The following is a 16,513-nucleotide window of genomic DNA, read 5'->3' on the forward strand; positions in this document are numbered from 1 at the left end:
ATTTTGTACCTCCTACCCACTCAGTAGTCAGAGAGCATGGCCACACTCAGCTCTGAATGGGTGAGGATATGAGCCAGCAGTGGCCTTTTGCATTTGTTGTTCTTGAGCTCCACTCTGAGCAGATCAGCAGTAAAACTACACTGAAGGTGTATCTTCAAGAAAGTGTTCAGATTAAAGAAGCTGCTGCTGAGTAGACTGTGTGGCCTTTTCCTTCCAAACGCTAGGGTTTTGACACCCTTTGCAGTGACTGCTTCTCTGAAACATAGCTCTTATGGCTCAAATATGGAGAAAACTCAGTAGGGTGATGGAGCTCCGACACTATGCAGCGAAATACTTGTGTCTTAGGACTTTTTTCTAAATTCTGGGCCCTTCCTGAATACACACAGAATTTTATTATAAAGCACATTCCAATTTTTAAATAAAAACATTTATTCAATAATTATAAAACATATTAAAAAAGGATAACACACCAAAGTTCATCCAAAATGTCTTTTTATAAATTAGACAGGGCTACCTGTTTATTTTACAATATAGGTTTAAACCTTCAGTTGTTTTAACTTCAGGTGTGACTCTTCTTGGTGCTATCAGAAGTTTACATGATTTCGGATATCATTGATTTGTTTCACCATTTCTCTTATGTGTTCACCCCTGTAAAATCATAAAGTCACTCACTTTTAGAAATGAATGAATAAGCCAATGATAGGGAGTTTTATGAATTTTAACTGGTTAATGTTGAAATATCTGAGAACAGCTTCGCTAAAATTACAGTGGTGCCTTGGTTCATGGACTTCATTCTCTCCATGATTCTGGTACTGTATAGTATGTACACGCCTGCAGTTCAATTGCAATCAGAATTCTGCAATTCTGTGACCAGAATCATGCAAAGAATTAAGTCTGTGAACCAAGATATCACTGTAATTATCTTACGGTTTCTGATGGATGGCAATGGGAGTTCAGTATTTAGTTAATAATGGCTCAGCTATTAAATTTTCTTCCTGTGTGTGGCAGGGATTGAACCCATTCCCTCATGTCTGCTAGGTAAGTGCTCTATCCCTGTGCTGCATTCTGAGCTCTAAGAGATATTTTTGAACATACTCAATGGGAAATACTTTTTACTAAAAACCCAAATTGTATTACAAGAAAGCCATCATTTTCTTTTTTTTTGAGACAGGGTTTTCTATGTAGTCCAGGCTGGCCTGAAACTTAACAGCAATCCTCCTGCCTCAGCCTCCTGAGTGCTGGGATAACAGGAGTGCACCAGCCACCATACTCAGCACTATCCTTATTTCTTAAGTCCCTGTCTATCCTGCAGATGCCATGACCAAGGTTTATTTGGGCAGAGAGAGACTGATTTTGGCATGCTGCAAATGAACAATTTATCTTCCAATTGTAGCTGATTGGAGTCATGTACTTACTCTTCCTTAAGGACAGACTGGATGCACTTTCGCTGGTAGGCACTGAGAGTAATGGTGGGTTTTTGAGGACTAAGCACCTTTTCCATCTTTTGCTGCTGATAGTCCTTTTTCATAGTAACCTTAAGTATCAAAGAGAACAGATATTTTGACTATGGTTTGACATTTTTAGTTTTTTTTTCTTACATTTCTATAAAATTTCTTTACATTTCTATAAAATTACCTTCTATGATAGGACAACTGTTTCCTTTTTGGGAGGGGGGGCAGAGCACCAGGAATTGAACTTGGGACCTTGCACTTGCCAGGCAGGTGCTTGTGCCACTAAGCTGTATCCCTGGCAACTGTTTCATTTTTAAGGACAGATTTGCTGGGTGTGGTGGCACATGCCTGTAACGCCAGCACTTGGGAGGTTGAGGCATGAGGATCGCTGCAAGTTTGAGGCCAGCCTGAACCACATAGTGAGTCTACCTCAAACAAAACACGGGCAGATTTTTATATTCATTTCTACCTGTTTGATGGCATTGCCCAGATGTCGAAGTTGATCAGGGATCAGCTGTAATTCTTTCTTCATGTCTCTCTCACTATCAGAGAGAACTGGGAGCTGAGAGTGAAAACTGTGAAGTACTTTTTTCATCCTTTAGAAAAGGTAAGCAGACATCTCAGCTTAAGATCTCTAATTAGGAGAAACCATAAACGTTTTAATTCATGCATTTGGTGTCTGGGAAGGAGGTCTACATAAGGCTGGGTTAGGGAACAACATTGTATCTTTGCTGACACATACTTCAGAGAAGAGGTAGGGCCATTCAATTTTGTAGGTACATCAGCCATGGTAAGATCCATTTTCTTAATAACCCTGTTAGTACCCAAATATTTAATAATATTGTTAATACCTTACTATGGAACCCAGTGTTATTTTAGCCCATGCACCTGTTCATGATATCTTCTTGTTTTTCCTTGGCTTCCTCATATTTGTCAGCTAAGCGCTCAGCCATTTCCCGTAGACTTTTCCTAATGGCATAAGAAAGAAGAGGCCCTTAAGGTCCACCCCGATGTTAGCTAAGCCAAATGATGTGGTGCAGTATCTTACGGTGAGATGCATTCTCAGTCTTACCCATTTCCCCTAATTTTGATAGATACTTACCTCTCTTCTCGACAGTAATTGAGATCATCTAGTTGTTTCTTTTTTTGGTCACGTAATAATTTGACCCTTCAAAAAGGAAAAAGAAACTTTAGTTAGAAGCCAAGTCTAGCCTATTATACTGCACAAGCTAGCAGCCAGGGACTAATGGTTTATGGACAGAGGACATCATACCTTCGCTGAATCTCCTCCTTTGCCAGGTCCTGCTTAAGAATGTACTGTTCTCTGAACACCTGGGTGGCTCTACTGATAAGCTGGAGACACTCTTCAGGAGGAGGGGCCAAATCCTTTTCAGATGACCTTAAAAACAATGTTTGTATCATTTTCCTTAGCCAAGTAAAACAAAACTGACTCAAATCACAGTTGCTTCCCCCACCTTCTTCTTAGCACTTTATCGTTCTCAGTTTTTTTGCTAGTTTTCCCTCTCTACTCACTAAGTTATTAGATAGCCCCGCTGTCTCTTACAGTTCTACGACAGTGAAAAGTGTATGAAACAGTTAAGACACAGGGGATGAACAGTAATGTGAAAAGAGAACATAACCTATTCTTAAAACTTTTATGCCCAAGATCCCATACTTCAGAAATGCTGGGTTGGCAGCACTGCGTTGCAAAATGCTTCTAATATGCTTTTCAAAGCAATCAGGGGTTTCAGCCAGAATACGGAGAGGAGACTCTGCAACTTCAACATCATCTTGGGTACAAAGCAGAGGAGGAGATGCTGGATGGACTGTACTTCTGTAAAATAAACAGGTAAGTATGTCAGGGAGTTACTTATTGTATTACAGGGAAGCAGAAACCACATTTATCCAGAACTCTTAAGACCTAAGAACCTTTTTTGTTGTTGTTGTTTTTGGAGACAGGATCTCACTATGTAGTTAACGCTGGCCCTAAACTCACTCACTTAGCATAGGCTGGTCTTGAACTCATGGCAATCCTCCTGCCTCAGCCCTCCTTTCCTCGTGCTGGGATTATAGGCATGTGCCACCATGCCCACCGGTATTACTTCTGTATAAGAATGCATGTTTTGGGGTTGGGGATTTAGCTCAGCGGCAAAAGCGCCTGCCCGGCAAGCGCAAGGTCGTGAGTTCGGTTCCTGGTACCGGAGAAAAACCAAAAAAAAAACAAAAACAAAAACAAAGAATGCATGTTTTCTGCTGCAAAAAGGTCACCTTGTTATCTCTGGCCTACCAGTGATGCCACTTGTCAAAGCATTTTACACTATGCCACTCCAAATTCTTTTTGAAAGGATCAGAGCAGCACAAAATTTAAGTCCATCATGGACCCTAAAGCAAAAGACTGGAGAGCCCATTTATAAACCAGAGCCTCCAACACAAATAGAATACACCATTCTTAGGTACAGTTTAGGTATGGTCAAAATCAGCCAGATAACTATCATATAACATATCTAATTCTATATAATTTGATTTCTGTAAATTACTTCCATTCACATGCAAGTATCTGCAAAGGCACTTTCAAAAAGAGCTTTAGAAACCATAAACTTTGGCAGCATGGAAAGCAACTTTTAAGACAACAGTTCAAAGTTGGAAATCTGTTGGAACAATAACACAGACAACTAGTATTTTAGGGAACTGATAAAAAACTATTACTTGAAGGTATTCAGATAATGAGGTTTTTCCTTTAGGATTTGTGTCTTTTATACCCAACTAGTGTGACTAGGTTTTAATTAACTAAAGCTAGTATGTTTTGTTTTGTTTTTTTTTAAAGTAGTATGGCTTTTTGAATACTATGCTAAAGCAACTGGCAAATACTTTCCCGTAATTTTATTACAGTGGTACGTCAATGCACAAACTTAATTTTTTTCATGATTCTGGTCATAGAATTCATGCCATGATTCTGGTTGCAACTGAATTTGGAATGAATTCTGCAACCAGAATCGTGCAAAGAATTCTGTTCATGAATTGAGGCACTGCTGTACGTCTGTTCAGCCTTGCTAGAGTATTTAATTGTGTTTCAGAATAAGGATACAAAATTTATATTTGAATTCTTTGTTTCTTTTCCACATACTATAACTGATCAATCTGTGTAGAGCAGAACACCTTCTAGGGACAGTAAAGTAATGCAGTATCTTGTATGTATGTCAGTGGACAGAAATACAGGCTCTCAACTGGTTTGGGTCTAGTGTTTAATATCCTGATGACTTTTAGTCTTTGTACTCCCATTCCTACATTCATAAAACTCAGAATGACCTCTCAGGACTGCCTGAAAAGGAAAGCACTAAGGGGAAGGAAAGCACTAAGGGGCATGAGGACTGTGAGTTTAGCTGTATACCAACTTTTTGCCAAAATTTACAATCCTCTCTGATGTCCCTGTGAGGCTGTCAAAAGGAAGAGTGTGAATATATAGATTTTGGAAGTCAGACCTATAACTGTAAGTCCAGCACTCGCTACACTCTCAAGCCTTGTTTCCTTTCCTCTAGGATGGAGTAAGAATGCTCTTTTTTAAACTGTTCTGAAGGGTATCCTGGTGATTCCAAGAGCAATGCGGGAAAATGGCTTATTTCTCAGTCTGGTGCAGAGTTAGAGCTTGATAATCATTAAATCTACTTCATATATGATGGAGTTAAGTATGTTTGTCCCTCTTCCCCCATACTTTATTTTTTTTTTTTTGGTTTTTCTCCGGTACTGGGAACCGAACTCACGACCTTGCGCTTGCCAGGCAGGCGCTTTTGCCACTGAGCTAAATCCCCAGCCCCTTCCCCCATACTTTAAAGAAAATCACTTGATTCTCAGGTATGTGACAGAGGTTTCAGATAGTATGCCTTAAAAAAAACCCTTAGAAATAGCAGGGAAAACCAAAATATTCACCCTTTCAGCCCTGATGTCAGAAACCAAAGCATAAACACTATAGGGATAGTTTCAAACAAGTTACTGAAGGCATTTTCCCAGTTTCAAATTTGCAATATTAAAGAGAAACATATGAAAAAATAGGACATACAATAAAGGCCTTATAAGGCATTCGTAAGTACTGGTAATGCAGATCATCGTGGGCCCCAGAATATCAGGAACGATCCAGAATCCTTGAATTGGAGCTGGCTGCCTGGAAAAAAATAGGTACATTATAAAGCAGCAAATACAATTACATCAAAAGTGAAGACATGACTGAGAAATGTGGCCTGTTCAGGCCTGGGCTGGCAGTTGCTCAGGACATGGTATCTATCAGTGCAGTAACTCATCTGTATGAAGGAAGCTGCCACTTGGCAATCTAGAAGCCATTTACCAAATTATACAGGAAACCATGGCCTCATGAGTCTTACTGTCATCTGATCAGTTTACATGTTACACTGAAGTTCCCAATTTGTGTCTTTCTCCCTAGCTCAGATGTAAGCCATTACAGTATCCTTGTACACTTAGTTTGGTGCCTAAAAAACTCCGTACTCAGGCACTTGAACTTTATTTCAGACTGTACATTCAGTGAAGCCCAACAGCTATCACGTGACTTCATTTAGTGTGCATAGCATGCATCTCCCTCTCATCATCTTCCTACTTCACTAAAGAAATTGGAAGCTAGCTATGGTAATACATGTGTGTAATTACCCAGCACTCTAGGAGGCTGAGGCAGGAAGACAGAGAGTTTAAGTCCAGCCTGGGCAATTTAGCAAAATCATGTCTCAGTATAAAAACTGACTGGGTTGGGGATTAAGCACTGCAGCCAGGCATGGTGGTATACGCCTGCAATCACAGCACTTGAGAGGCTAGGGTAGGAGGACTGCCCTGAGTTTGAGGCCAGCCTGGACTAACTAGTAAGACTCTGTCTCAAAAACAGTGCATAGCAACCGTATTCAGTTCCCATTACCACAAATAAAAAAATCTGGAAACTGACCCTAAGGGAGAACTGGTTCATTTCATCCCATGACTACACTACATTTCTGTCTTTGAATGTTGATGCCACCTCCTTTTACATCTTCTGAAGATTGTGCTATCAGTGGGCAGTTTCAAAACCTTCCCACTGCTGTTTCCTCTCAGCTTATACAACAAGTGATGTCCCTTCAATTAAAAAAAAAAAACTTCATTACAGGTCCCTGGGGAGCTTCATTGTGTGTCAATGTCTAGTTCCCCTTAACCTATTCTTTCTCACCTTCAGAATGGCAGTCTTTCAAGTGTAGTCAACATTATCTCCCATTCACCATTGAGGGGGCAGTGGGATGGGGGGAGATCTGAAAGGTTCTAAAATTTTGTTATTAGTGTGAAATCCACACACACTACATAACTAGTAGCCAGGTCAAGAATTACAACAGTACGGTGGTCTCCTGTGACATCCCATGTGACCCTCCTTGATCACAGTTTTTCTCTCCCCAGTACAGGTAATCACTACTCTAGCTTCCATGTTGTCATGCCCTTGTTTTGCTTTATAGTTTTCCTATCTATGATTTCATTCCTGACCAGGACTAATTTTTTGAAACTGACATATGTTTCCCTGGTCACTTTTCAATCAGTAGTTTGCTACTCTTTCCCTCCCTCACAAATATTTTCCCTATGGTCTCCTGTATTCTAAGTCTAGCTCTGTTGCTCATCACTGCCTTCATGATGCTGCTGCCCACAGTCTCCTCTTGGAAACACCTCTTTCTTAGCTTCCTTCCCTCCGAGTTCTGGAGTTTCTCACTTCCTACCTGGGCTGGGCTCCTCTGCTTCATTCACTGTTCATGCGTAAAATAGGTGTTGTGCGCTCTCTCTCTCTCAAGCCTCCTCTTACTCATTCTAGGCCCCTTTTTAGGTAACTTTTGCCAGAATCATGGTTCCAATGCTGACAATTCTCACATTCCTAGTGTCCTATTTGAATCACTCTAAATTCCTGACCTACAAACCCAACTATCTATTAGGCTCTTCCACTCGGCTGTCCTATGGCAACACAAAACTCCAGTGCCTTCGTTATCTTGTCTTACAAATCTATACTTTCTCTTTTCATAACCATTTTTATGAATAGCACTACATCTACTCATCTCAAGAAACCTGGGAGTCAGTCTAGCGAATTCTCTTTATTCTGGTCATTATATATTTATGGAGTAGCTCTTAGACTCTGTTACAGAGTAGACAGACAAGAGGCCAACAGTGTATACTAAGAAACATAGGCTCTGTCCTCATGTATGTATGTAATAGTGGTGACAGGCATTAAACAAACCCAAGTATAAATGATAGTATGTACTACCAAGAACAAGAACAGGAGAACCCTATATTTGACAGGGCAATCAAGGAAAAGTGACATTAGTGAGAGCCAAGTGACTGGGGCACAGAAAATGGTATGTAGTGTGGCCCTGAAGCAAAAGAAAGTCTCTAAGGAACATGTGATGAACTAGACACTCTTACAGATGATGTGTCATGTATATGCACATATATGAATTACAGAAATGAGTAACTGTTATCTGTGTGTACAAGGAAGAGACAGTCTTTACCTGCATGGCAACGGCTTCGTACAGAGGATGTGTTCTACAAAGCACTTTTGTTCTGCAGCAAGTTCTTGTAAACTGTCTTTATCTTCTTCATCTATAAAGGAACATATTATATAAATTAAATGATATTTACACAAGTCTCCAAATTAAAATGTTGATGACAATACCTAAATGCCATTCTTTTTTGCTTCTGAAGGATCATGCCTTTTGACAAGAAATATACTTACTCCAGGAATCTAGATTTCTGCTCTAGGAATGGTTTTTCTTGGTCAGGTTTCTAAAATGCACAAATGTTTCATTGAGAAAAATCCCCCAAATCACTCCCTTCCATAGACTATTCCTTACCCATACTGATTTTTTTTCTTTTTTTCTTTTTTTTTTGGTTTTGGTTTTTCTCCGGTACCAGGAACCGAACTCACGACCTTGCGCTTGCCAGGCAGGCGCTTTGCCGCTGAGCTAAATCCCCAGCCCCCTGATTTTTTTTCTAATAGCCTTTTGAACCAACTCACAATACCATTCAACTCTCCTAAAGTGTATAATTCAGTGGGATCAGTATACTAAAAGAATTCTACAGCCAATACCATAATTTAGAATACTTTCTTTTCCTGAAAAGAACCCCCGAGACCAGTGGTGATGAACCTGGTCTAAGAATTCTTGTTCCTGGTAGTACGTGCTGTAATTTATACTTGTGTTTGTTTAATGTCTGTCACCACCATAACATACATACACGAGGACAGAGTCTGTTTCTTAGTGTACACTACTGGCCTGTCTGTCTACTCTAACAGAGTCTAGTAAGTATATAATGATCAGTAAATATATAATGATCAGAATAAAGAGAATTCGCCAGACTGACTCCTAGGTTTCTTGAGATGAGCAGATGTAGTGCTATTCAGAATGGTTATGAAAAGAGAAAGCATAGGTTTGTATGACAAGATAATGGAGTGCCACTTGTGCTGCAGCAGGCTGCTTGTAGCACTGAAAGCTCTAAAGCTCTAGTTTGTATCACTGCAACCCAGAGTGGTCACTCCCCAGATCCATGGAATCATTAATCTACTTTCTGTCTGGATTAGTCTATTCTGGTCATTTCATATAAATAGAATCATTTGTGTGTAAGTATGTGGATGTAAGTTTTCATTTCTCTTGGGTGTATACCTGGAGTGAATTGTTCCATATATATGGTAACTGTGTATCTAGTGGTTTCAGGCACTTCCAACTGTTTTTCAAAGTGTTATACCATTTTACATTCCTATAAACAGTACATGAGGACCCCTAGTCTTCCTCATGCTCATTAACACTTGTTATTGTCCAGCTTTTTCATTTTAGCCATGCCTATCAGTATAAAATTTAATCGCTGCCGGGCATGGTGGCGCAGGCCTGTAATCCCAGCCCTTGGGAGTCTAAGGCAGTCTAAGGACTGCTATGAGTTTGAGGCCAGCCTGAATCACATAGTGAAACCTTCTCTCAAAAAGATAAAAAACAAAAAAACCCCCACCTAGTTGTGGTTTTGTGGTATCTCATTTCCCAAATGACTAATGGTGTTTAAAATCTTTTTTATGTGCTACTTGTATATTACTCACAGTAACAATGTCTATGGAAGTCCTCTGTCCATTTTTAAATTGAGCTATTTATCTTTTTATATTAAATTCTAAGAGTTCTTCATATGTTCCAAATAAAATTCCATTATCAAATACGTGATTTGCAAATATCTCCCTTTCTGTGGTTTGTTCTTATGTTTGTGACAGTGTTCTTGAATGATGTTAATTTTGTATCCATTTTTCTCGCTTACTGTACTTCTGATGTCTTATTTAAGAAACCATTGCCTAATCCAAGGTCACAAAAATTTATATTCATTTTCTTCTAAGAGCTTTACGGTTTATGTTCTTCCATTTGGTATTTGATCCATTTGGAATTCATTTTTGGGAATGGTATGAAGTAAGGGTCTAAATTCATTCTTTTGCATTACAGATACCCATTTGTACCAGCACTGGTTGTTGAAAAAACTATTGTCTTCACCACTGATTTCAGCACTTCTGATGAAACCAGATGACTGTACCTAGAAGGGTTTAGACTCTCACTTCTATTCCACTGACCTATAATGTATGTGTACTCTTATGCCAATATCACACTATTTTGATTACTACAGCTTTCTGCTAAGTTTAGAAACTGGGAAGTGTGAGTCTTCCAACTTTGTCCTGTAAGAATGTTTTAGCTATTCTTCGTCACTTGCATCTCCATTTAGATTCTACAATCATGTCAATTTCTGCAGAATCCATCTAGAATTCTTATAGGGACTGCACTGGCTCTTTAGATCAATGTGGGGAATATTGCCTTTTAATAATAATAAGGCTTCTGATCTATGAATAAGGATGTTTTTCATTTATTTAGGTTTTTTTTTTTACATTTTGTAGAATTAACAGTACATTTTACACTTTTGCTAAATTCATTCCTATTTTATTCATTTTAATGCAAGTGTATATGGAAATGTTTTCTTAGTTTCTGTTCTGTTCCTTGGTAACACGCAGAAATGGAATCACTATGATATTGGTATACTGATCGTGACCAACAAACTTGTTGAACTAAAATTATTAGTTCAGGGGCTGGGGATTTAGCTCAGCGGCACAGCGCCTGCCTGGCAAGTGCAAGGTCGTGAGTTTGATTCCCGGTACCGGAAAAAAACAAAAAACAAACAAAAAAATTATTAGTTCACGGTTTTCATGGTGGAATCTCTTAATATTTTCAGCAGAAAGGATCATGTTATCTGAAGAGTTTTACTTATTCCTACTCTGGGTATTTTTTATTTCATTTCCTTGGCAAATTTCTCTGTCTAGAGGAGATATCCTACTTTTGCTCTTTAAGGGGGAAGTGTAGAAGAACACGTAAAAAATTGGAAACTGAGCCAGCCTGGGCTACATAGTGAACTCAAGGCCAGCCTGAACTACACAGCGAGACCCTATCTCAAAACAACAACAACAATAATTGCAAACTGAGGTGAAGTGATTACCAAGCAAAACCTTGACAATGTGGCCTCATTTCTTCTTGCTGATTACAGTAAAATACAAAGGAAGGTGAAGTAGACAGAAGAACTGTGAATAAAAAATTGATTTGGGAAATTCTCAGCCTAACTGGATGGCAAAAGTTTATAAAAACAGAAGATGCACTGCGAAAAAAGTATACTGCAGGAAAAACAGAATGTGGCTGTCCTACTTTCTGCTCATAGCTCAGAAGATCAAAAGGTCAGAAAGAATATCCAGTCACACACAAGACTTTTTGAAGAGACTGCAAGTGTGACTGAGATCATGTTGTCCTCTCAGTGGAAGTTAAAAAGCAGAGATGGGATTATTAAGTAGACAGGGTATGTGGATGAACCTGTTGTCTGCTAGTTAATCCCTACAACGTATATGGGAAACCCAAAAGATTGTTAAGAATCCTGTAACAGCAGAAAGACTGCTGGTTCATATTAAAAGGGTCAGAAATAGGATGACAGAAGGCTGTTCTACCTCTAAAATGTTATAAAAAATAAGCTGAAAAACTATGTAACTGCAAACAAATGCTACTTTCTTAAAAAGTGAAGGATGATTCAGAAGGCAGAGTTCCCAATCCCCAAGGATTATCCCCAAATTTTGAAACCCACTGGATTTGGATTTGGAAAATGCTTGGAACTGTGATTCTTTTCTCCTTCTATGTTTTTTTTTTCCTTTTGAATGGGGATGTCTATGTCTGACTCACTGCTGTGTTCTGAGAGCTCGTATCTTGGTTTTACATTTCATAGGTTAACAAATAGAGAAAGATGTTGCCTCACAGTCATACTCATACTTGATTTAGGTGATGAGATTTGAGATATCTGAGGTTAGAGCATTCGATGAGATGCTGAACTTGTGGGTATGCTATCATGGTTTGAGATTTTGAGAATATCGAGATTAGGTGACTGTATCTTGCATTTGGTTCTAACTAAATCACTGCACATCAATGGAGTGGAATACAGCAGGCAGAATAATGGATTTCCCGAAGATGTCCACATCATAATCCCCAGAAACTGAAAACATTAGCCTATATGACAAAGAAGAATTAAGGTTGGAAACTGAATTAAAGTTGCTCAGAAGACAACTTTAAAAATAGGGATACTACCCTAGATTATCTGAGTGTCCCAATGTCATCACAAATTTCTTTAAAAGTGAAAGAGGATAAGGCACGCATGGGACCCATACCTGTAATCCCAGCTACTCAAGAGGCTGAGCCAGAAGAATTGTGAATTTGAGGTCAGCCTGGGCAATATAGAGCCCCATCTCCAAACAAATTTAAAAAAAAATTGTGAGGGAAGCAAGAAAAGTTAGTGAGTTGGGTGTGGTGGCGCATGCCTGTAATCTCACCCCTTGGGAGGCTGAGGCAGGAGGATTGCTGTGAGTTCAAGGCCAGCCTGGGGTGCATAGTGAGTTTGAGGCCAGCTTGGATTACACAGTGAGATAGTCTCAAAAAAAAATCAAAACAACAACAAAAATGGTTAGAGTGATACAATTTGAGAAGTGATAAAACTTAATCTGTCCCACTGTTGCTGGTTCTTAAAATGAAGAAAGAAACTACAAACCAAAGAAATGTGGTAGAAACTGGAAAAGGGTAGAGAGTAAATTCTCCTCTAGTCTCCAGGAAAGAAGGAAAACTGCTCTGCCAATTTGAGCCCAGTGAGACCCATCTAGGACTTCTACAGAACAGTAAGATAACCAATTAGTGATATTTCAAGCCATTAAATTTGTAGCAAGTTGCAGCAGTAGAAAGCTAAATCAGAAAGTATTTAGTCTTTCACCAGTAAGCATGTGTTAGTTTCTCATAGATTTCTTTATCAGTGTGAAAAAGTTTCTTTTTTAATTTAAAGACACGGTCTTGGAATGTATGGTAATTCAGGCTGGCCTTGAATTCACTATGTAACCCAGGCAGCTGGCCTCAAATTTACAGTGATCCTCCTTTCTAAACGCTGGGATTACAGGCACGCATCACCAAACTTGGCTCAAATTCCTTTATATTACTAGTTTGTTATCTGCTTTGTTTTCCGTGGCACTTGAGACTGAACCTAGGTGCTTCACTCTGAGTTATAGATATATCCTTAGACGCCCCCCGCTTTCCAAAAAAAATTTTGACAGAGTCTCAATAAATTGCGCAGCTGCTCATGCTGGGTGGGCTGCCCAGCATGTTGAATGTTTTTAACAAGAAAGGCTGTTGGATTTTTATCTGTGTCTACTGATGATCGTATGGTTTTTGACCTTTACTGTCCTCATAAGTACATCAGTTGACTTTTCAAGTTAAATTAACTGCATTCTTGGGATATATCCCATTTGATAATGGTATTTAATCCTTTGTATATGTTGGTGGATTTGGTTAGGATTATGGGAATTTCTTGTATCTATGTTCATAAGAGGTATCTGCCTGTAGTTTACTTAAATGACCTTACCTGGCTTTAGTGCCAGGGTCATACCTCAGAGAAGCAGATGGTAACTATTCCCTCCTTATCTATTTTTGGGGGAGAAGCTTGTCAAGAACTGTTCATTCTTCAAATGTGAAAACACCTATCATAGGCTTTTCTTTTTGGGTAAGTTTTTTTTTTTTTTTAAAGACAGGATCTCACTGTGTAGCTCAGAAGAGCTCTGAAATCGCTATGTATCCCAGGTTGTCCTCAAACTCACAACAATCTCCTGCCTCAGTGTCTCAAGTGCTGGGATTACAGGCACATGCTACCATGCCTGGCCTTTTTTGGGTTATTTAGAAATTTTTCTAATCAATCTCTCTCTTTTTTTGAGAGAGGGTCTCCACTGTACAGTTCAGGCTGTCTTGAACTTACTACATAGCCTAGGCTGAGCTCCAACTTACTGCAATCCTCCTGCCTCAGCCTTCTGAGTGCTGGAATTACAGATGTGTACCACTATGCCCAGGTTTAATCAATCTCTTTACTTGTTATAGGTTCACTCAGAATTTTTTTCTTCTTGAGTAAGTTTTAGTAGTTTGTTCTTTGAAATTTGTCCATTTCATCTAACTAGCATTAAAACTTCTGTAAGGTTAGTAGTAATATCACCTATTCTGTTCCTGATTGTTATAATCTGATTTTTCTCTGTTCTAGTTTTTGGTCAGCCTAGCTAAAGGTTTGTCAATTTTGCTTATCTTTACAGAGAATTAACTTTTGGTTTCACTAACTTTCTCTATTTTTCTTTTCCAAACTACTTTTTTAAAAAGCTTTTTGAAATCTATTGAAAAGTACAGAAAATTAATAAGCTCACCTGATCCAAGAAATTTGTGAAGTTTATGAATCCAAGTTAATCCAACACTATGTACACCGGCTTCATGAGTACAGTGGTACCTTGAAGGACACTTGGGATCTGCAAGTGGAATCATTAATAACATAAAAGGTAGCTATTAGAACACAAAAAGAATTTATCTTAGTAGCCTACAAACACATTTGTTGATGAATGTAATGGAAGGCCTACAAGGGCTTTTAATTATATGGCACCGGGCCTATGATTCTGATATTTTATAGTTTTAATTAAATTTTCAATTATATTTTAAGTATCTAAAAAAGTATAATCCAAGTATGTTATTTTCTAAAAAATAGTTTCCCGAAACATAAACACTTGCTGTCAAGTAACTCGTTTTTGTCTTTTGCATTTATTTAAAGTTCTTCAAAATAAAACACATCAAGCATGGTCACTCTGCAGAAAGCCTGGGCTTGCACATATCCCCTTACCAGGAACCCATGAAATAAGCGCACTCCTGCTTCAGCACAGTCCCTCAGTGAACAGTTCTTTCATAATGTAGTAAGTTGGTGTTAAACAGGAAGTAAGACTTTATGTGCTTTCATTTTTTTTTTTTTTTTTTGGTTTTTCTCCGGTACCGGGAACCGAACCCACGACCTTGCGCTTGCCAGGCAGGCACTTTTGCCGCTGAGCTAAATCCCCAGCCCTCTTTTTTTTTTTGAGACTGGGTCTTGCTGTGTAGTTCAGGCTGGCCTGGACTCACTGTGTAGCCCAGGCTGGCCTCGAATCCAGTGTTATTTCTGACTCACTATAAGTAGTTCCCCATCCACATATTAAATGCCCAAGAGGATAAAGCCTTCTAATGGTACAGCTAGAACTAAAACCTCGTATATTTCAGACTCTAAGCCACAAACTCCTTCTACTCAATCAATGTATCTGAGTAACATATTCTTTGATTTTTATTTAGCACTTTGTCCAAAATCCCCTTAGATGAATGGTGCTAAGACCTAAATGGATCTGATATAAACCCAGGAAAGTTAAAAATAAAGAAAAAGGAAGTTAGGGTGTAGCTCACTGATTAAGTGCTTGCTTAGCATGTGGAAGGCCATAGATTTGATCCCCAGCTTCATGGGGGTTGAGGTTAAGGTAACGTTCAAACTGAATTTGGGTATAACGAGGTAATGTATTGAGATAATGAAGACACTTTAAAAATAGCTTAACATGAGCATAGTCACATGTCACTTTACAACAAGGAAACATCGTGACAAATACATTATTAGGCCAATGTTGTGCAAATTCCATTGTGTCCTTAGGCAAACTGTGATGGCCATGGTGTAACTTGGCAATATAATTTAAAGTACCACTGTATATTTGGTCTCTTGATGTCTAAAATGCTGTTATATGGCACATGGCTATGGTACCATTAGATTTTTAAAGGTTATTTAAAGCCAGTACACATTCAAATACTTAAATTATGGGATCTACTTTTTTTTTGGTTGTGTTTTTAGTGTGTTTTTTTTTTTTTTTAAACAGGGTCTTGCTTTGTAGTTCAGGCTGGCCTCAAACTCTTGGTGACCTTTCTACCTCAGTCTCCCAGATGCTGGGATTACAGGCATGTGCCACCATGCGTGGCATGAAATCTACCTTTGATAGGACCATGAAGAAGTCAGTACTGTACATCTGAGTGGATCCAAACTGAAGATCTCTATTTTAAATCTTAAGAAATTTGCTCAATCTACTTAGATAGGTAAATGTACTATGTAGTGACTAAAAGGACAAAAGAATTCATTGAACTTTTTTTTTTTTAAGGCTGGAAACACAGAACAAATACATTAAATGGGAACAGGGTTAGTATAAATAAAATGGGACAAAAGGACAACATTTAGTGAGCATCTTACCTCTGTGAAGTTTGATTGGACAAGAGAAGTCACAATCGAAGGGATCATCCTCTCCAGAAGCCAGTTTCAGGGCCAGCTCCAGCTCAACACATTCAAACACATACAGGGAAGGGATGAGTTCAGCCCTGGAATCCCAGGGTTTTTCTGGCTACAAAAGGAAGTATAATTTTGATCTTGCATATTCATTTGAAGAGGTAAATAATTAAAAACAGAAGCAAGAAGCTGGATCAAATAGTGCTTTTAAATTCTTAATTCCACCCTCTATCCTTACAGTGCACTTTTAGTTCTTAAAAGAGGAAAAAAAATGTTTCTCCTTCTTTAGGAAAAAGTTCGTAAGTCTGGAAAAAGGCCAAAGGTCCTCTATATCTGTTACCAAGGAATGTAATATAGAAGTCAGAAAGAAGTATACAGGCTGGTGGACTGAGTAA

General features: G+C 38.8%; 1 protein-coding gene across 1 annotated transcript in view; it reads right to left on the reverse strand.

The window, feature by feature from the left end:
* Positions 1-475: 475 nt before the first annotated feature.
* Nup88 (nucleoporin 88kDa) overlaps positions 476-16,513 on the reverse strand; it is a 30,514-nt gene continuing 14,476 nt past the window's right edge. Inside the window, exons 7-17 of the mRNA XM_005399646.2 lie at positions 16,086-16,233; positions 14,215-14,313; positions 7,958-8,048; positions 5,506-5,607; positions 3,127-3,285; positions 2,725-2,850; positions 2,554-2,619; positions 2,340-2,420; positions 1,921-2,047; positions 1,416-1,534; positions 476-648 (exon numbers count right to left, since the gene is read on the reverse strand). Coding sequence (XP_005399703.1) covers positions 585-648; positions 1,416-1,534; positions 1,921-2,047; positions 2,340-2,420; positions 2,554-2,619; positions 2,725-2,850; positions 3,127-3,285; positions 5,506-5,607; positions 7,958-8,048; positions 14,215-14,313; positions 16,086-16,233 — 1,182 coding nt within the window. The 3' untranslated portion in view covers positions 476-584. The remainder of the gene's footprint in view (positions 649-1,415; positions 1,535-1,920; positions 2,048-2,339; positions 2,421-2,553; positions 2,620-2,724; positions 2,851-3,126; positions 3,286-5,505; positions 5,608-7,957; positions 8,049-14,214; positions 14,314-16,085; positions 16,234-16,513) is intronic.

The sequence above is a fragment of the Chinchilla lanigera genome, unplaced genomic scaffold, assembly GCF_000276665.1.
Source record: "Chinchilla lanigera isolate Chin_1 unplaced genomic scaffold, ChiLan1.0 scaffold00066, whole genome shotgun sequence".
NCBI classification, from domain to species: Eukaryota; Metazoa; Chordata; class Mammalia; order Rodentia; family Chinchillidae; genus Chinchilla; species Chinchilla lanigera.